We start from the raw sequence: 21,993 nt of genomic DNA, 5'->3' as shown, positions 1-21,993 counted from the left end.
ACTAAGTTTTCTTTTTTAAATCTGTGTCCTGAATGTATTGTAGGTTGTGAATTCAGAACAGAACTAGATTGTTAACACACAGATGTGGTGGTTACACCCAAGGCCCTGCCCACAGCACAGGTAAGGAACTCTGCCCTTCCAGTAGGTAAATTAAAGTCCAGAAGCCAAGAACAGACTTGGGGCTGGGAGAGGGACTACCAACTGCCATGTCTTGGGCCTCCTATGTGTCTGTTCAAAGACTAGCCAACCCAAGCCACACAGTTTAAAATTGTTCTCCACAAGAAACACCAAGTAGGGATTCCTACTTCTCCAGAAAGTCTTTATTTAGTTATTTTTGTGTAGCTCTGGCTGTCCTGAAACTTGCTATGTAGATCAGGCTGGACTTGAACTCACAGAACTGCCTGCCTCTGTCCCCAGAATGCTTTTAACAAATGTGTCCCCATACTCAAGTTTTAGGAATAGTGTTCTTAAAAGTGCTTTTACGTCAAGAGTCCCTCTGAGATCACATGCAGCTGTAAATCCTCCCACTGTAAAGCTGACAACACTTTGTAAGGGTCACATATATCCTCTAATTGTAAGCCACAGGTCCCTAGGGTTTGTGAAGTATAGTTACCAACAACAGACAAAACAAAAACATCCTCAACAGAAGAAATCTTTCTATAACATAATCTTGAATTGAAAGAGATTTTAAGAATCCAAACTTAAGAGTGTCTGGGTCTTCCTAGAAGACAATCTGAACACCATGGTAAAGGCAGAGCGAAAATTGGCAGATCATAAGCCTAATTGTCCAACAGATACAGAGTCTGTAGCAGACTTTTAAAAGGGGGGCAGATGAGCAAATTCACATGCAAGCCTACCTCTGCAATTTCTCTGTAACCTAGAAACAAGACAGGGAATAGTTGCTCCACGTTGGTGGCTCAATATTCCACCCCTGGATCTTTGATGAGCACTGTTGTCCCTGATGCCTCCCATGTCCACCTCAATCTTCATCTCTCTCACTAGTTACTTGCGGGCATGAGTAAGGTCTACACAAGACTAATGATCTAAATTGAGGCAAATGAAGGGTGGATGTGACAACTTCCTCTGTCACAGTCTTAAGCCCACAGGATGCCACCCTTGGGGAGTTTTGAAGGATAAGTATTATATTATTTTGTGCTCTGTTTGTACTTCCGCTACAGGGATCACAACTATGTGGGTAAAATAAGTAAAAGCCAAATTCACATCTGCCCAAGTACTCACTCCTGCTCAAAAAGGCCAAACTTAACCATCTTACTTTGAATTTAAGTAGCTATTTCCCCCAATAATTTTGACATTATCAATTCACACAAATTTTGGAGAAAAGTAAATTACAATAGGAAATGCCTTGGCAGTTTCTGAAAAAGCCCTATGCAGTTAAGTTTGGAGGAGAAGGAAAATGGAAAATAACATAAAAGAAAGCCTCACTTTTAAAGTCAGGGCTCTCAGGTGCTGCTGCTGCAATTTCTGTTTGTAAGCAAGGAGAGAAGATATACTGATGAGTGAAATAACAAGATGAGAGATGAGCTGGAAGTTAGGGTAAAAGAAGCTGGAAGAAAGAACTATGTGAATGAGAGAGAGAGAGAGAGAGAGAGAGAGAGAGAGAGTGTGTGTGTGTGTGTGTGTGTGTGTTGTGTGTGTGTGTTGTGTGTCAGGAGAAACCAACAAGGTTAGGGAACAGACAAGATACAGCACAAGCAAGTCACGAGCACTGAACCCAGCAAGCTGCCTCCTCCTGAGAGAACGCACAATACACCTCTTAAAGTAGGAACTTGGAACAGGTTTCAGGCTTCAGCTGTGCCAATACCTAATCCTGTCTCCCTGCCTCCCTTAAAGCAGGGAGGAGAAAATATGGGTGCAATTTAACCAGAATATCTGAAATTGCTCAAGATGCAAAACATTTCAAGCTCTTCTTTTAAAGACGTGACATCACTGCTTACTAGATCAGTTTGATTTCAGCCTGGCTTTCTTTGTGGGAACTATGCAGATTGAAAATGGTCCCTGCTTCCCTGATTGACTGCACCAGGATACCAGCTCTCCACTTCTGCAAAAGGAACCCCTTCTAATTTGAACTTGGCTGTCATGTTTGGTGCTTTCTGAGGCCTAGATGCTAAGTGCATGTTTGGTTTCCCTATTCTGAAACATCTTTGAAAGGTATTAGATGTTCTGTAGAGATTTTCCCCTTCACAGGGACGTGGACTCGCCTTTGTTAAAGATTACCATGAAAGCTGGGCACTCATACAGGCAGATCAACCAACCCAACCACAGTCTTCACAGCTGGCAAAAGTCCCCAAGAAAGAGCTAAAGCACACTTCCAGAAATCAGAGTCCACTTCGTACCTGATGAAGGAGGGAATTGTTCGTCAGGCCTTGAGCCCCTGGGATGATGCCTGTGTGTTTCATGTGGACGTTGTTCATAGCTGGCAATTTGGCAACCTTTGTAGGTTTGCTGCCACTGTTGCCAACGTTGCTGGAGCCTGGAGAGCATTTTCTTTTCTTTCCTATGAGTTTCTCTAGAGGAGTGTGTGAGTGTGAAAAACTGCCCTGTGAGTTGACAGGCAGTTCATTGGATTGATGAATGAATGGGCCAAGAGAAAGAGTAGAGTCACTGCTGTTTACCATTACACTCATTCTCTTGATGGACTCTGCAGGGCTCACGCCAGGGGGACCCCTTCCTGCCTGCTCATGCCGGAGGCTCACCGAGTGGGCTTTATTTGTCACACAGTTGAGGCCAATGCTATGGGAAGATGTTGCTGTTGGCAGGTATGGAGCCCCAGAGTGAGCCACACAGTTTTTCCTAAAAGAGTCCACGGAATGAGACGATGACGAGGAAGATGACGAAGAGGAAGAATGAACTAACAGTGGGGAACTGTTTTTGCGTTTCTTTCCTGAGCCACCACTGGTACTGCTACTGGCATTGTGACAGTTAGTACTGTTACCAGAAGACTCCTTGGGTCTTACAGACTTGCTAGGTTTCAATTTCTGAGGTTTTCTGGACAAAGGGGAGGAGGGGACCGCAGAGAGGCCAGAAGGTGTGGAGGGGGATGAGGATGAAGCGGGTACTTGTCTGGATTGCAGACTGCACACAGGATCCATTGCCCCAGAAACAGCAGGCTGTGCATTTAAAGTGGTTCCATGAGCCGGTACCGATTTGCTATTTGGGGAGATGCAGGTGGACGGCAGCAGAACCGGGGATGCAGAGACAGTGGTTGATGCAAAACAGCTGATCCCACCTTGTGACATCGTCACAGAATTTGTCCGATGAGGAACACGGGCAGAAACAGGTAATGTGGTACAGGGCACTGGTGGGATTTTCCTGTAAAAAGGAGATACCATGGATAACAATTACCACAGCTGGCCACAAATGTTCACCATAATTGCCATGGATGGTTACAGACAGGCATCCCTTTATCTTTGGCACTGGGAAACATACCCTCATCACAAAGATCAATCCAATACACAAACCCAATCCAGATGTATTTATCCTTCCAATTCTTTATGGTTCCTGGGGACCCTGGAAAAGCACCACTGTTAAAACCCTAGCTCCATACCTCCACTGCTAATCCCTAGCACGTAATCTTTCTATGCTCTAAGCACATGTCACAGTGTAAGAACTCCTGCATGTCCTCCGCTTGGGCCACTGTTGTTAGTTCTGACCTCTGCTCATCACCTCCTTATGAAGTCTGCCCTGCCTTGTTTCTGTCTCTTTAAGGCCCTCTGTTGCTAGAGTTTGTAAGACTGGAGGTGACTAATATGTGACTGTAAATCATTTACTCCTTTGCAGATGTTGTAACCCATTGCTTATATACCATCTCATCCATAAGGCCTGGACTACAGTATTCTAACTCTGAGGAAATTCAAACAAAAGTAAGTTAATTAAGCAATAGGCAAGTTGAAACTATGGCCCAGGACAGTACACAGGAGATAAATCCAAAGGGGACTTTGTTGCATGTTATAACAAAGTATTTTGTTTGTAATGTCTGAACAAAGCACTCAGTGGGGGATGAGAAATCTATTTGGAGAGTCAAGCACAGAGAATTCCAGTTTTATTTTAGCTGAGTTTTTAAAAAATGTGACAGTATGAAAAACAAACAAACAATCCAAGAGAACCTAATAAATCTGACAGCAGCTAAAACTCAAGTGATAAAAGATGGGCACAGGGGTGCAGGCCTATGGTCCCAGCAACTCAGGAGGATGGAAGATGCTATCCCTTGAGACCATTTTGAGTAGCATATAAGACCCATGCCTATTAAACAAAACCAAAAACAATGGGCTGGGGAAGGCTGTGTTAAGACCATTCTACCTTAGCCTGCATGCAGTGGCCCTGGATGATTCAGTCACAATCTCATGGGATTCAGTCTTCTCCACATTCAAGGGATAGATATGGCCTGAAATGTTGCCATGTGACTTCAAAGTATTTGTCTCTACTTTAAAATGCATAGTGCACTTCTGCTTTGCTGCACATTATAAACATTTATGAAGCTTAACCCACAACCATACTTATAACACAGGAAATTTCAGAGAGTGCACACATACACCAGTCAGTTTCTAGATCTTTCTAGCAGACTGCAATGTGGACACCACACTGAGAAAACCTGGATCTATTTTTGTGAGACACACTGAGATTACTTGAAAGTCCTGTTAGAAATGTGAATTCTTAGCAAGGCATGGTGGCACATGCCTTTGATCCCAGCACTCAGGAAGGCAGAGACAGATTTCTGTGAGTTCGAGGCCAGCCTGGTCTACATAGTGATTTACAGGTGACACAGAGAAAACTCTGTCTCGAAAAACCAAAAAACAAAGAAAGGAAGGAAAGAAGGAAGGAGAGAGGGAAGGAGGGGAGGGAGGGAGGGAGGGAGGGAGAAATGTAAATTCCCAGGCCACAACCCAGACAACTTCAGCAAAATCTATCTCTGAACAAGGTACCAGACTAGCTCTCAAGTGAAGTTTGCTCACTGGATACAGTACCTGACTATGGCCACTAGGTGGCTCATGAAGCTGGGATTTAAAGACCCATCCTGTCTGAGATCCTAGGGAAAAGAGGCACAGGCAACTTGTGAACCTCCTGAAAAGATATGTTGCTTTTCTTTTGAAAGCTCTAATAAGCTAAATAAAGCCATATAAATAAAGGCTAAATAAAGGCATATAAAAATAATGGAGCACTTTCTGTGGAGATAGGAAGGTAGGAGGCAGGGGAACCGACACCCTGAACTGTATGTAATACATTAGACTGACACCCAAGGCCCTTCCCAGATCAATATAGAGATAAGGCACACAGACATCACAGGAGCTTGGGTGAACTTTGAATTATGGCAATGCTCTGGAGAAAGGATTGGTCAGGCGCCAGCACTGCTCAGAGCACCCAGGAACTGCAGAGCACTCATGTCAGGTTCACACTCTGTCTCTACTGATAACCTGTTTATTATAATATGCAGCTAAAGGGTAAGAGGACAAGAGTGCTGCTTACATAGGGCTCTTCCCTCAAAAAATAAATTCTAGCTGAGCCAGTCTGATAGGACCTGGAACACTGTGACAATACCCTGCAGTGTCCACAGAAGGCCTCTGGGCAGTTCCTGTCTGGGTAAAATGTGCTACGCTCACCCACTGAATTTAGGGCTGTGAGGAAAGGTTGCCTAGAAATCAACTTGCAGCACTCCTGCTTCAGGGAACATTTCTACAATACTTGTGGCTGGGTCCCAATCCATATTCCTATCTGCCTCAAGCCTGTTGCATTAGCTCATCACTGATTCCCACATGTTCCTCACTGTTGCACTGACTTTTAAGAAAGTCATGCTGGGTGTGGTGGCACTCTTCTTTAATCCCAGCACTCAGGAGGCAGAGGCAGGCAATCTCTGTGACTTTGAGGCCAGTCTGGTCTACACAGTGAGCCCAGCACAGCCAGGGCTATTACAGAGAGAAACCCTGTCTCAAAACGTCAAGAACCAAAACCAACAAACCCCCATAAAACAAACAAACAAAAAACCACGGAGGTCATCAATCTAGGGATGTATGTGGCTCAGTTGGTAGAGTGCTTGCTGAGCATACATCAAGTTGTATGTTTGATCCATAGCACCACAAAAAACAAACAAACTAACAACAACAAAAAGATGAGCCTGTAATCTCAGCACCCAAAAGGTGGAAAATGCAAGATCAGAAGCTCAAGGTCATTTTTGGCTTCATACCAAGACTGAGGCCAGCCTGGAATAAAAAAGTAGCTACTGAGAATAAATAAATTCATGTTAATGGATAAGAAAAATAAATATTGAGGTGGTCATCCTTGACAGACCCTGCCAGAGCAGAGGGCTAAATCAACCTCAGAAACCTGCTTTTTCAGAAGCTCATGGCACTTGTGAACAAAAGCTATCTCTACTCCACTGATGGCTGTGGACCACTTACCAATGCGGAAAGGTTACCAATCTATTTGCCAACTGCACAAATCCAGGTCCTAACAGCAGTGATGGAAATAAGACGTTTTGACGAGAGACTAAGGCCCCATCCATTTGTATCTGACAGCCAGGAAACCCAGCCATGAAAGCAAATTGCCTCACTATCATCCATTGAGAAGATGCACGATGCTCACATGGTAGATCTCGGATGAATAGGGATGACTTGAGGGTTCCCTGTAATAAAGTATCCCACGGAACACAAGTTTTCCCAAGATATTCTTTAAACAATATTCTTGGGTAAAAGAGTTTTGGAAGTGCTTTTCAGCATACAAAAATGTCTTATGCTTTGACGGTTGCAAATGTCTCTGAGAAGCGCTCCCGTGAAAATAAACTTACTGGAAACGCTGAATTAAAGTTTTGGGGACAAGCATCTCTTTTTTTCTTATGATCTGTTTAGTAAACATTAGCATACATAATACTATACAAGATGTTTCAAGGGCAGGTAGTGCTTAGCTGTCCTGCCCAAGGCCCTGCACTCCATCCCAGCATACCAAAACCCCATGCTCCAAGACTCCTTTTCTTAAAACGTTTGCCAGCACCCACCAGCATCAAAGCTGCCTTGGTCTATTGGGTCTTGTCTTATCTCAAACAAGTAATCGCCTCTTCTGACTGAGTACTGCCATACATCTGGTTTTTCCTCCTGAAACACAGTACTGCTCACACCCTAGTGGCAGCTCTTCCAGACCCATTCACCTCAGAAAGCTCCCACACCTATTATTCTCCTATCTCAGCTCTGTTTGGAAACACACTGCCACCTAGTGGTCCAACACTAACCTGCTGTGTGACCTTGTATGTTAGTTTCATTAACTAAATATATTACAACAAAAATTTAAAAAGGATAATTATAGTCACATAGTGAAGACTTGTGAAATTCTGTGGTTAGCAGCTAACAGTCCCTAGCACACAGCCAGTTCCCAGCAGGTCTTAGTAGCTACTGTATTTTGTTTTTGTTTTCCCCAGTATGTCTGTGATAAGCTATAGTCTCTTTTTTTTTTGTCTCCCTAGATGCCTAACTATGTAATGTGGTCCTTATATGTGGGGGTCCTTCTGATTTGAGACCCTGAACCCCGAACAGGATGTAGTTGCTGAAAGAGTGAATGAAAATACAAGAGCAGGTATACTTTATTCCTATAAGAAGCCAATGGCCATTTCCCTCCATTTAGATAAGAACTTGAGGCCATCAAGATAATAATACATCATTGGGGCAGGTAGCTCACCCTCTCCCTACCCAACAAAAGGCACTTACTTCCACAGTTGTGCATTCAAATGCTTCTCTACCATGAGGTTTAGGGCACAGCGAAGGCGGTTCCACCTGGAGTCAAACACATAATAACCTCTTCCAATCTGCCGGCTCCCAAATGTGCAAAACTGAAAGAGAGCACAACATGCATGCATGTCACCTCTGCTGCCAGCAAAGAGGCCAGGGATCTTTCACATTCAAGAAAGAAACAAGATACAAAGAAAAGACAGAGCCGAAATGTTTGAGTACCAGAAGCTATGAAACACATGAGCAACAACGCCTAGCACGGCATTTGGGGCAGAGAGAAGGAAATGAGTACAGAATGAGTACACAGCACCCTGAGCGCTACATGTACAGCCATGACAAGGTCTCTGCCACCCCCTTCAGTGCCCTGCACATGCTGCGTTAGGGAGGCCATTGCAAGTGGATCCAGAGCTTACCGATGCTGGCTGAGGATGATGACCTGAATAATGGCAGTCCAGTTTCTCAACAGACTCTTCTTTGTCATCACCTTCACCCTCCTCACTGGATAACCGGGAAACTGGCTCAGTGGCAGGCAAGGGAGGGTGTGGAGACTCGTGGCCTGGAGGAGGGTCAATGGGGGTACTCCCTCCTTGCTGAGCAGGGCAGCCTGGAGGCCTGAATGTGTAAACAATACAGCACAGCTCAGAACAGTACAGCACAACCTGCTCATCAGCAGCCTTAGCTTAGACATATGTCTAAAACTGTAGAGGATGGAAGAGGCAGGGCCCACCAGCCCTGGGGCAGTAAGCTGACTCAGGTGGAGACAGGCACATATCAAGTGTGTACACATGCACACACACACATGTCTCCTTAGCATCACTATTCTGAGGCAAGTGTCTGCCAGACGAAAACAAATGCAGCCTATAACTATTCTTCCTTCCTAGCCATGTGGTATCTAGGTCTCTTTACCACTCTCCCCAAAGAAGAGAAACACACATGGAACTTAGAGGATTCTTTCAGTGACCGCTCTTCACATTTCATACAATTTTCAACAGTATCCTACTCAGATGGTAATAAGCAGGTTAAGTGGCAAAGTAATCTAGTACAAGCTAACGCGCAGGAGTAGGTAAGGAGGTAGTACTACTTACTTCACAAGGTCAGTCTGAACATTACTTAAAGGTAACATTTTCTTCCCACATCTATGGTGGTCTAGTGAATTCTAGGTAAACCTTACTTTTCAGATGAGAAGTCTTCATTGAGAAGATGCCAAAGAAAGGAAACACCAAGAAATCTTGGTCTGACACTTGACTATATTCTTGGAAGTCTCCACTGACCACTCTCTACTATCTTGTTTCTAAATTACAGGGCTCATGTTGGGTTATTCTGACATGTCCAAGAATATACTTTGGTTATCTTGAAGGAGATGCTTCTAATCCCAAGGATAGTCTTTTACTTCAACTTGGTTGAAGAAGCATGAGGACACGTGTATTCTCTCTTCACTGTCTCTTGGGTTGTGTGCACAGTAAATTCTTGTTAACGCACACTGATCCATTGCTTTCTATGCTGCTAAAATGTCTACTTTATGCTCAAGATAAAGACCCAAATGAGTGAATGGAAATCCATGTTGATAAACAGATGCTACTAAAACTAAATGCTTATCCACAAGCTTTCTCACTATATAACTGGCAGAAAATAAAAAATAAATGGCTAAAGCCACCTGAAACATTCCTACTAGGAACCCGAAGGCAAGGCCCAATCTCAGCTCTGCTTAACAGGGTTAAGAGAAACCTGGCACAGACCACCCTAGGGCAGGCCAATTCTAGCTTTACACTAGTGTGTCCATCTATAACTATGAGCCCTTGTCAAAATTTACTGAAGTCTTAAGCAATTTTAATAGTAAAACCCAATTTAAAAACTACTAACTCCATTCTGACACTGGTGCAGATGGGCCTTCTTGACAGCACAGATGCACAGGAGGTGGAGGGGTACGCAGGTGTGCTGTCTACATACCTATTACCTGAAGGCAGGGGTCAGAGACAGAGGCTTGGCTTACCTTGGAAGACTAGGGGTATGAGGTTTCGGTTTACTAGCTAAGAAAGGCTTTGATTCTGAAGGAAGGTGTGGCTCCTGTGGCATCCTAGGAGGGGTGGGATGCGGGTCCCTGAGAGGATGTGGTGGTTGCTGAGAGTCCGGATGGCGATTCGATTCCTTTTCCCTGGTTTTGTTTTTGTGCTCGGCTAATAACACATCAAATCGTTTTCTTCTACCCTGAACTGCTCTCCGCTGGGTTAAGGAATGTGTCTGTAAGACACACACACACAAACACAGAAACCAAGCAATCTCAATAAGAAGTTTAACATGCTGTATATCCCAAACCATCTCCCCATAACAGAGTAACCTAGAGCTTTGCAAGAATCAGACAGCTCCATATTTATTAAACCGAGATCCCTTCTCTTCAGTGAAGCTAGAATTACATACTCTAGTTGTGGTACCTGGGGTAGAACTGAGGATCAAATAGAACAAAGGGCAAGTATTGTGCCACCACTGAAGTAACTCAATTATCTCGGCTCTTATGAATTTCATTAAGAGAAAAAACCAGCATGATTTATAATTCTGAATACTAATTTAAAACACATATTGGTAAAATATTATTTTAGTAACTGAGGATAAAAGTTAAAAACACAATTGCTTTTCTCTATTTTAAGGAAGTAAGGTGTAAAGAGAGAATTTCTGAAATAGGAAAGGGGCATATAGACAAAGTGGTAATTCTGGCTTTATAAAAACCAACTAATATAAGGCAAGTCTTGATTACACCTTCCAAGAAAAGCATCTACATACCAAATGCATTTGGTAACTACTGATGTTTCTAAACGGCAATTTTATCTTCAAGTATGTATATGTATGGGTGGCCTATATGTAGATACCTGCATGTGAATGCAATGCCTCAAAGAAGTCAGAAAATTTGGAACTCAAGTTACAGAAAGCTGAAGCCACTCAAGGTAGGTGCTGGGAAGTAAGCATCAGTCTTCTGGAAGGGAAGGACATACTCTCAACAGTAAGCACCCTCCAACCTCTGGCACCTTTGAAAGAGTACAGCAAAAGCCCAAGGCTACTCCCATCAGGAGATAAAGTTGAATCTTCAAGAGTGAAGTTAAGCCAATCTCATCAAATGTCAAGTCTTATTGCTGTAAAACCATTCTGCACAGGCTAGATCCTGCCCTCAGTCTACTTTTAATGCTACTGCCATCTGGGTTGGTACAAAAGCAGATGGACAGCAATCTCCCTGACTCCATTAACTTCAACAGCCCTGCTGTCTTTCTATGAATACAGTGAATTAATCTAAACATTTCCATCTTTCTTTTAGGTTACAGAGTTCCAAAACTGATAGTTTATGCATACATATCCATGACTCCCTGCATGAAACGAAGGTAGCGATCTAAAGGTCTATGCGGTATGGTTACAACAAATTCAAGAAGCACATAGGGGACTCGGGCCTCAAACTTTCATAGGCGCTCAGGTAACTAACCACAAATCTGCTTAGCAAACACATTGAAAAACAAGTCTGTCCAGGGTCTAACTTGGCACAGGTGTATTTTTCTCTATTTCTAGTAATATGTAATATATTTCCAAGAAAGCATCTTAAATAAAAATAAGAACTTTATTCTGCTCATCACTGTATCAGGATCTAGAGGTATGCTTGCCAGTTAGTAAACACTTCAAATAAAAAGCATAAAAAAGGCCTTTGTTAGAGATAAGGCCATTGGCTGCTCTTCCAGAAGACCCTGGCTCAATTACCAGCATTCATATAATAGCTCACAACCATTTGAAACTGCAGTCCCAGGGGATCTGACAGCCTCTTCTAGACTCCATGGGCACTGCAGACACATGATGTACACATATAAATGCAATCAAAACAGCCATACACATACAAAATTGTAAAAAGCATATAAAACAAGGGCACACCAACACACCTAGAAAGAATGAGTGTATGGATACCAGTAACGTCTGTTTCCCTAGGGTGATGTGCAAATGTCTCCTAATATTTGAACATTTCTTGTTGCTTAGCACAGTAAAGCCAAATGAAGAAGTAAAGTTGATATTGTCCCAGCTCTATCTAAAGAGTAAACAGGATTTCTATGGAGCTTTGAAGCTGCAGAGGCTGCTTCAGACACAAAGAACAAGGGCCGTATAAGCTGGCTCTGAGGAGCTTTGCGTGCTCTCAGACGCTTGCTCACTGGGAGTCCATGTACTGCCTGCCTTCCCCTCTTTCTCTTCAGCTTCCCGCGCCTCTTTCAGGCTCTAGTCTGAGGTTCTACGACACGATAGGGCCTTCACTTATATTTCCTCTAACTCCTCTGCCCACATAAATCAAAATCCAGCTTCATCCACGTTTCTGTGGCTGTGAGGCCTTCAAACTGTCATACTTAGGCCTTCACAACTCCAGCCTCTTTCTTGTACAGAAACCATTGGGGTAATGTATTATACAGTGGTGATTATACTTATGAGTCATTAACTAAAGCTTTGTTTCCTACATCAGATTGTAAGGTCCAAAAGGCTAGAAAACATGTATTAATTGTATTAAGCCCCTGTATCTTGTGGAACTTCAAATAAGGCCTGTGCTTACAGTTGTATGTAACAGAAAGGCATCTGGTACAATAACCAGGTAAGCAGAAGGACAAAAGCCAATCGTTACAAATTTCTCTGCATAAAGTCACACTAGCAGGCTGTGTGACAAATGTACCAGTGAGAATAGCAGATGGGAGGCAGACAACAGGCAATGGATGTGAGTTAACAGCAGCAAATCCATTCTTGGTTATAATGTACAAGAGTCTATGCCTAGAACAAACAAGACCTAGCATCAACTTGTGGGCATGGTGGTGGGGCCAGCAGACATGGGGAATCCTACACAACTCACAGTATTTGGCCAAAGAGGAAGTAAAGAAAATGAGAACATTCAGAACAGTGAGTGACAGTAAAGGAGCCCTTCATGGTACGGGTCTAACTAGAGAGTGGATTTTCTACCAGTGTCATGCTGAACTAACTGCCAATCAGGGCTAAAGACACAAATTAATGTGACAAAAAGCTTAGAACCATGCTACCAATAGCAGTAACATCTTTAATAATACCATACAGTATCTGAAAAAGAAAGATGACATGTATATACACAAAAGCAGGCACAGGAAGAATAGAATGAAACTCCTGCAGATTTTGTATGAGAAACCCTCAGGCAATCTGGGTAGTTATAAAAAGGACTGAAAATTGAGGCCTTGAAGAGATGTTAACACTCCTATGTCCATCAAGGTGCTATTTACAAAGATGGACACAAGCTAAAAGCCCATGGACAGGTGAGCAGGTAAAGGAAATAAACGTGGTATAGTTCTGCAAAGGGCTATTAGTCAGCCTTTCATCAGAAGCAAACACAGCATTTCTGCCAATGTAAGCTGAAGGAAACCAGCCACAGAAATATACTTTCTTCATAATTCCCTGGCATGTGGAATCTAAGCCATTCCAACTCATAAAACTCAAAAGTGGGATAGTAGTTACTCATATCATGAGACAAGAGGGAAGTAAACTCCTATCAACAGACACAACTTCAGTTAAGAAGATGTGTAAGTTCCAGATGTGTGCTGAACAACACAATGCCAAAAGAATGCTACACCTAAAAATACTAAGATGTACATGATCAAGCCATCTGACCACAACACAATTTCAGAAGAAGAGGAAGAAGAAGAGAAAGAAGAAGAAGAAGGAGGAGGAGGAGGAGGAGGAAGAGGAAGAGGCGGAGGAGGAGGAGGAAAGAAAGAAAGAATGAATGAATTCCCATCTACCAGCTGCTTCCTGGACCATTTTAAAAGCACATCTTAGATAGGTAATTATCACTACACATTTCTGGGCAACCCATGTTACAAAGAGCCATCCAGGCAGGACGGATAGAGAGGAGGCAAAGCTACTACAATGCCGTGGAGTGTAGGCAAGGACTGCTTACACAAGTGCATTTAATCACAGCTCAAACTGTGACAGACTCAGTGGCCATCTTAAAAAACTAGCTGCAATACACAACTGTATCACTCAAATAGTGCTCCATGAAAGGCAAGAACAGTTAGGCCTGAGGCATGAGCTTTTCACCAAGAGATCTGAGGGTGGATTTGGACTCAGGTCAAAGGTATCCACCAACCCAAGATGAGAATGGTGGCTGCACACCTGCAGTCCCAGTACTCAAGAGGGTTGCTTGAGGCCAGAAACTCAACCTGAGCAGGAAGACCCTGCTGTTTCAAAGCCCCATTGCTGCAAAAAGCTATTCACAATAATTACCCAGAAGCCAAATGGTGGCCAACTATTACAAGTTATCCTCTGACCTCATATGAGCCACAAACACGCTCAGGAAAGAAGGGGAAAGAGAAAATAAAGAAACAAGCAAAAACCAATAAGGATACCTAAAAGTAATGGTGGAAAAAAAAAAAAAACATGACTCTTGTAAGATGTTCTTGGGTGTCACATGAGTATGGTGGTGCTCATACACACAGACACGTACAACAAAGTAAATTAAAAACTTGAAGCAAAGCTTCTCTCACAGGTACAAGTTATGGTAACTCATAGTATGTTTTGTCACAAATAGGTTATTTAATTTATACAACCCAGGGGAGCCAGAGCACTGGCCTCACATGGGTCAGAGAGCTGTGGGAATGGTATGACACTGTTCACAATCCTGTACACATCAGCATTCACTTCTGCCTTAGGAAGGCACCTACCTTGCAAGTCAGAGACCTGGTGCAGGGCTTCTTGGTGTCCAGATCAATGACCCCACAGTGGATGTCAGGATCAAACTCTCTTTCTGTCAGAAGCACACAGACATTATTGCAGTGGGTGTACCCAACACTACCTTAAGTTTTTAAATAAGAGGAATCTCAAGATAAGACAAACCATAGCTCTAGTAATATGTGCCATACTATTAATAAATATACTGCAGATGAAGTGTGCACATTGTAATAAACATTATCTTCACAAGAAGGCTACAACTACTTTCAGATGCCTAGAAAGATATTTATTTTGCATTAAAGTATTTATATTCAGAAAAATCATGAGGAACAAATTTTTACTACAGCACACAGTGTTTGCACACACAAGCCAAGTACTCTCTTTAAAACCATGAGTAAATAAAGGAAGGTTCACCCTGAAGGAACCTCTCTTCACAGCTCAAGTTGGCCAGCTTTACGAAGGTCTTTCATCTACCATTGTGTACACCCTACTTTCTACACACAGAAGCTTCAAGAGAGAACAATGCTGTTACCTGATAATCTCTTATTTAAAAACTTCCTGTTATTAGAACTATCTTCAGATTTCTTTTCCAGAGTGGAAATTGCAGGAAGCCCTTTGCCATTCAGAATCTGTCCAGGTGAAGGCAAGGTTGGCTTTGGTATTGAGGGGCAGTTAAGGCCAGGCTTGACTGCAGAACTCACAGTAGCAGGACAGGCTGGCCCCACTGTGGATTTCAGTAGTGTGCCATCCATCTTCGGATGCATCTTTTCCACCTTCACAGAGGGCGTCATGCTGTTGTAGGGGAAATGAGAGTGCAATAAATGCGTTTGCTGCTACTCCAGAGCGACGGGAGCAGAGTCTAGATCTACCATATGCACAAGCTCTGGGAAGCCCCTTGTACATTTTGTTGAACCACTAAGAAAAGCTAGTAGCGTTCACAGCTAGTTAAGTTTATAAGCTTTCTTGACCAAAAGCCCAGTGGATAAAATTGACCTGTTTTTATTCTTTCAGAAACATTTCCTTATGGACCTATGGGAAACTCAGACCCAACGGTCAATACAGTTTCTAGAAGAAGCAAAACATAAAGAACTCTAGAAGGATCAAGATGATGTCACAGAATCCTGGGAGAATCCCTCACAAAACCCATCACTTTAACAAAAGCAATGATTAAAACAGGAGAGTCCATGTCACTGGAGCCTTCTGAAAATTCAATGCAACACCTAACCCAATGCCCAACATCCCCTGATGCTGCTCTGCATCTGGCCAAAACAAAGACTTGGGTCAGCACAGGAGGTGTTACTATGTGGGTTCTCCAGTCCCTGAACACAGGCTTCTTAGGATAGATGCAACTGGCAACTGGTTGGTGAGCAGGGAAGACCCGTGTCACTAACAAAGCAATTTCTCTTAGGAGCTTACTGACACTGTCATTTTGCTCAGTAAAATTGATGTCAGAAAAACCCTAATAGTTCATTTGGTGCTCCCCGCCCCCCCCCCCACACCCCTTCTAAGTCATCACTTGACAATGGAGGTTTGGACACGTGTTTGCAAAATCTAGTGGAGTCTTCACTCTAATTAAGCTGGCAAATGACTTAAGCTTTGCCCTCTTGTATTCTGTGGCTTTCAGACAGCTATAAAAGTGAAAGCCAAGTTCCCATGCTCTTCGCCATGAACAGGGGCTGGAGGCTCAGCAACCAGGACAGACTGCATTGAAGAGCTGTCCCTGGAACAGCCTGGCAGCAGCAAAGCTACTACAAACTATTCTGGCCTCTCACAGTTGGCAAAGTCCCTGAGTAATGGCAGGTGCTCAACTGTCTTCTGAGATAGCCGAGGTTATTAGATGTTGGGAATGGAATGTATGGCATACCCCGCTCCCCTAAAGAAAGAAAGAAAGAAAAAAAAAAAGAAAGAAAGAAAGAAAGAAAGAAAAAGAAAGAAAAAAAAAAAAAAAGAAAGAAAGAAAAAAAGAAAAAAAAGAAAGAAAGAAAAAAAAAAAAAAAAAAAAAAAAAAAAAAAAAAAAAAAAAAAAAAAAAAAAAAAAAAAAAAAAAAAAAAAAAAAAAAAGAAAAGAAAAAGAAAAGAAAAAACAACAGGCCAAAGAAGCACTGCATGCCGCCAGGGTGAGAGGTGTCATAGGTATGCCTCTATCAGAGCACAGCGACCTCAAGAAAACTCCCAGGTCCAGACCCACTCTAGAAGCTTGCCAAAGCCACACCAGGCAAGTGAGAACTTCTTCCAGTCTTGTCTCCTTGCTGTAGTGACTTAAATCAAAGTTGGCAGGAAACCCTGTTTGCTTGTGGACCACTGGGGTCTCTTCACCTTCTCTCATCTCTCCTAATAGCAAGGGAAAGAGCAGGGATGCCAGTGACCACTCATTCGCTGACACCAAGGGCTGAGTATACAAAAACCAGGTACTTGGCAGACATCAAAGTACCTCCAACCCTGTAGTGGCTAATGCCTTAGACTCCAAGAGAATTAGTGCTTAACTTCCACGAGGAAGAAAACTGAAGTAGGAGTTGAACCTAGGTCTGTATGACTTAATGACCTTCTCAATAAAGCATCTCAACCCATTCTTCCTTTACCCATGTGAAAAATGAGTAACAAGACATCACAGACAAATAGAGCTCATTTTCAATAATTCACATAGGAAAGGATCCCTCAATATCACCAGCCTTATTGTTACTGTGGTAAGTAAATTGAACAGCTTCCAACTCAAGGCAGGGAAACAAAAAGAGCTAACAGTGTACTTGAACCCCGCAAGTGAACTCTTTACAATGACTCGCAGGCGCTCTTGGATGGCAAGCATACAGGACTCTTGCTAGCAGGTGAGCCTCCCACAGCCCTGTGGCTATACTCACACTCTACCATGGGGGACTCTAGTCTGTTGCACGGGATGCGTGGGCTTCATGCTCCCCCTGAGCTGCAGTTTCTCTTTGGGCAACTTGAGTAACTTGGAGCTGGACGAGGATGTGCAAAGGACCCCTGCACTGGAAGATCGGCCACTTCCACTCGCACTGCCGCCTTTGCTTTTGGACAGAGAAGGGAAGAGGGAAAATACTGAAGTGTGAGGAACAGCCAAGGAAGGCTTGCTAGATGAGCTGTGTCTTCTCTCTGAAACAAAAAACAAAGACAAAAAAACAAAACATAGTTCAGGCAAACCTCAAATGGAAAGCTGAGACAGCTCCCTGAAATCAACCAACACATTTCTGTTAAAATACGTCGTTAGGTAAAGCATTCTAAATCCAACAGGTTTCTTCGTTTTGTTTTACAAGACAGGATTTCTCTGTGTAGTACTGGCTGTCCTGAAACTCACTCTGCAGCCAAGACTGGCCTGGAACACTGAGAGATCTCCCTGCCTCTGCCTCCTGAGTACTGGGATTAAGGTGTGCACTACACTGCCTGGCATATCCAGCAGTTTAAGAAAGCTCTTATGTAGTAATCCAAAGATGACTCAGTCTAGCAACCAGTCCTCTGTTTCCCATAGAAAATCAACATAAAGAGATTCACCATGTAAACTAAATCAAACAACTATTCTAAACATGAGCAAAATGCCTTGTGGGTCTTAGATGCAGCAAATTCACACAGGAAAAAGAACTTAGCTCACTTGCAGAGCTCTTTAACTGACACTGACTGGCATGTCTTCATCTTCTAGCACAATACCTCTATGATTCTTAGAATAGAAAATTGTAAGAAACAAACTGACCAGCCAGCCTGTGATGATGTCAAACAAGAAAGTTTCTAGGACCAAACTATGCTGTACACCACTAAGATGCCAAAGGTTTAGGACAAAAGGCACTACCAAGAAGTAGGCCTGATTCCTCTTCTTTTGAAACAAAGTAATTTATGGGTAAGTACAGACTACAAATGTGTAACTGAGGATGGATCTAACTACCTGAGAATACCATTTTCTGAGAGTAGATGCAAATAACTATAAATCAAGAGCTACTGAAAATCCTACTATACGAAACCAGCCAGTCATTGGTAACATTGTTTGAGGATCTTGTGGTGGTACTTTAGTAGCAGCCTTGAACTCAGAATTTAAAATCACACATTTTTTGTTTTTGTTTTTGTTTTTAAGATTTATTTATTTATTAAGTACACAGTGTTCTGTCTGCATATACACGTGCACACCAGAAGAGGGCACCAGATCTCATTATAGATGGTTGTGAGCCACCACATGGTTGCTGGGAATTGAACTCAGGATCTTTGGAAGAACAGGCAGTGTTCTTAACCTCTGAACCATCTCTCCAGCCCAATCACACATGTCTTAATTTAATGTTTTACAGAAGTTTCAAACCATCATTATCAAACTATGGGAAGCTGTATGGATACTTAAAAGATTAATGGACTTAGAATCAGTTAACTACAAGCACCATTTAAATAGCTGATTTCAAATCCTTTTCATAGTCGAGAACCTCTTAGTCAATCTATGACTTACTCCTAGAGGGCTAGTAGTTCTGCAGCCTTTATCGTGTACTTCAGACCCAGGCTCACACCATGACAAATGATGCTACTGACAGCAAAGTCCAAGTGCTCCAAATCAATGCCATGGAGGCACAATCAAGTTAAGAAGCTAAACTGAGAGCCATCTGAAAGTGCTTCCTTATCCCGCCTTTACCTCCAGCCCTATCACATGAAACTTGGGAGGACAACGAATGTGGCCCTGAAGTAATTTCACTTTGATGTTTTCCTTTAGCTGGTGCCTAGATTGTTTTGTTCTAAATTTGGTTTTCCTAGCTTGGAAAGGTAGTGCTTAGTCCCCACACTCAGGAGAAGCCAGCCTGGGCTGATGACTAGACCAGTTCTAACTACACGATGCCCATCACCACTGTCGTCGTCGTCACCACCACCCACACCCACAGATAGACAGACATACACATGCACATTAAGAACAAGAAAATTCAGTTTAGTTGTAGCATGTTTGAGGTTCTGACATTAGCTTCTAGCACTGTAAAATGATCTAATTAATTAAAAAAAAAAACAGTCAAAATGTAGCTTTTCTCTTTGTTATTCCAAAATGCTTTGAACACATGCCCAAGTGTTTTAGCACTTTTTAGTAACAGCTGACAGATATGTTCATGTTTTGCCAGCTGCCCAAAGTAGGCAGGATTTCCAGGAGCACTGTCTCTTATCCACTTCAGCTAACACTATTAAGACTGCTATAGAGTTTCCTCTGATAAGAAATATTTTCAAATGAGAGTTGCTTGGGGTTTCTCAACCTTGACTACTCAACTGAACTGACTCAAACAGCTTTCAACACTCTGAAGAGGCCAAGCATGGTGATATACACCTGTAAGCCAAGACTTGGGAGAGGGAAGTACAGGAAGATCAAGAGTTGAAGCATAGCCTCAGCTATATCAAGTTCAAAGCCCTGTGAGACTGAATACAGCAGAAAGCTAGATGATGTGAAGATCCTTTAAAAAAAAAAAAAAAAAAAAAAGTGCTGTTGAGCAGACTTGGTGTGACTTTTTCCCCCTCTGAGTATTACTGGGAATACAAAGCCCTCAAAAACAGATCACTTAGGACGAAGATCTATGAACACGGGATTTCCAAAACAAGTAATATGCAATCTACAATACAAAAACAAAAGAAACATAAAAAACCTAGTGAACAAAACTCCTCTAAAGGACTGCTACCAATGAACTATTACTAAAATGAGCACAATGTTAGAAGATGTCAAAAGTGTGTTAGGAAAATGATCAGTGACCTCACAGAGGACATCAGCAAACAAATGACATATGCAAATAACTCCAGGACTTGGAAAGGGCTGTCCTCAGCAAAGAAGAAAAGGTCAGCAAAATGAGTAAGAAAAATAGCAATATCAGAGAAGAAAATGTAATTATGTTATTACAACTAAAAGGAAAAAAAAAAAAGGTTGGAAACGAAAAACATAGTGGAAGCTGGGTGTGGTGGCCCATGCCTTTGATCTCAGCACTCAGGGAGGCAGAGGCAGGCAGATCTCTGTGAGTTTGAGGCAGCCTTATTTACAAAGAGAGTTCCAGGGCAGCCAGGCCAGGGTTATACAGAGAAATTCTGCCTAAAAAACAAAAACAGAAACCCAAACAAAACCAGAAAGAAAGAAAGAAAGAAAGAAAGAAAGAAAGAAAGAAAGGAAGGAAGGAAGAAAGGAAGAAAGAAAATAATCACAATGGAAAGCATCACTATGGACTTGACTATAGAAGAAAAACCACCAAGAAAGATGTGACTGACAAAATACTACATTTAAATGATAAAAAATAAACATAAACTAGGATGACCACATATCTAAAACATCTGGGATAAACATAAAAGACCATCCCTAAGAATCCCAGATACAGAAACAAACAAACAAACAAACAAAAAATCCACAATAGAAACTAAAAGCACAAAGAATCTATTAAATAAAATTAGTGAGACCCCCCTACACCTTCAGAAAGACACTGATTTCCAAGTACAATAGTATCTAGAGCCTAAACAGACATGATCATAGAATAAACTCTCCCACCAAACATTATGATCAAGATGTTAAAAATACAACGCAACAGATAAATGAAACAACCAGTATTAAGGTAAAAATGGCAACAAAGCAAATACATCAATCTTGTAAAAGTAACTTTTATTCTCCATGCTCAATTGTTGTCCTGGAGGCTTACTGCCTCCTTCTGCTAACCTAGGTCTACACCTGGAAGCTTCTAGCCTCTGTACAATCTAACCTAAACCTAGAATGTTTTCAGCCTCTGAGACTTACTGCTTAATAACATCACCTTTTCTTGTTTCTGAGCTCATAGCTGGTTGGTTCAACTCAGCTGTTCTGGCTCAAACTCTTCTCCAACTGACTTATTTAATCCGGCTTCTCACTTGGCTCGTAATTGCTCTGCTTGGTCTCAAAGTAATTCAGCAATCAGCTCTAATCTTCTGGCTTCTTCTCATTTTCTGGCTCATTCCATCTTCACCTGAGTGTTGGCTGGCGCTCTCTCTCTCTCTCTCTCTCTCTCTCTCTCTCTCTCTCTCTCTCTCTCTCTCTCTGCAACCTATCTATTACTGCTCTGGTAAAACTGCCTCTTAAGTAGCTTCCCTTTCCTCTATCTTCTCCTGAGCGTTGGGTATCTTCTAGTCTGTCAAATCTTAGCTGATTTTCTTTTCTGTCACTGAATTAGACATCACTTTCAAACATGGATGTTTCCTTCTACAGACTAACTTTACCTTGCGATTAAAGGCATGTACCACCATTCCTGGACTTAAGCTTTTCTTTACCTGAAACTTGGTCTATATCAGGATGACCCTGAACTCACATCTGTTTGCCTCTGTCTCTTGGATTAAAGGCGTGTTTGTATTCCATCCTGATTACACAGACCTAGAAGATCTCTGGATGTAATCTCTTGCCAGCCGGATTCACATAGACCTAGAAGGTCTTTGGATGAGATTTCTTGCCAGAACAGCCATGTTCTAAATTAACATTCATTAGCAATTCCCAAAAAACAGAAAAGCCAGGATCCTGCAAAGTGACAGGGGGTTGTTAGCTACCCAATATGGGTGCTGGGGTGACACAACCTCTGGAAGAGTAGCAAGAGCACCAAACTGCTGAGCCATCTCTCCT

General features: G+C 42.4%; 1 protein-coding gene across 3 annotated transcripts in view; it reads right to left on the bottom strand.

The window, feature by feature from the left end:
- The window catches only part of Atxn7 (ataxin 7), a 99,131-nt gene that overhangs the window by 1,414 nt on the left and 75,724 nt on the right, over window positions 1-21,993 (bottom strand). For 2 of the 3 annotated variants that reach the window (XM_051139926.1, XM_051139917.1), the window contains 7 exons: window positions 17,276-17,528; window positions 14,953-15,212; window positions 14,414-14,496; window positions 9,718-9,965; window positions 8,141-8,339; window positions 7,707-7,828; window positions 2,355-3,330 (listed from right to left, as the gene is read on the bottom strand). In XM_051139926.1, coding sequence (XP_050995883.1) covers window positions 2,355-3,330; window positions 7,707-7,828; window positions 8,141-8,339; window positions 9,718-9,965; window positions 14,414-14,496; window positions 14,953-15,212; window positions 17,276-17,528 — 2,141 coding nt within the window. Of the gene's footprint in view, window positions 1-1,443; window positions 1,511-2,354; window positions 3,331-7,706; window positions 7,829-8,140; window positions 8,340-9,717; window positions 9,966-14,413; window positions 14,497-14,952; window positions 15,213-17,275; window positions 17,529-21,993 lie in introns of all 3 variants that reach the window. The other variant, XM_051139934.1, reaches the window with a different exon arrangement.

This window comes from Acomys russatus, chromosome 3 (assembly GCF_903995435.1).
Source record: "Acomys russatus chromosome 3, mAcoRus1.1, whole genome shotgun sequence".
In the NCBI taxonomy this organism is placed as follows: domain Eukaryota; kingdom Metazoa; phylum Chordata; class Mammalia; order Rodentia; family Muridae; genus Acomys; species Acomys russatus.
This window is presented reverse-complemented; position numbering and strand designations above follow the sequence as displayed.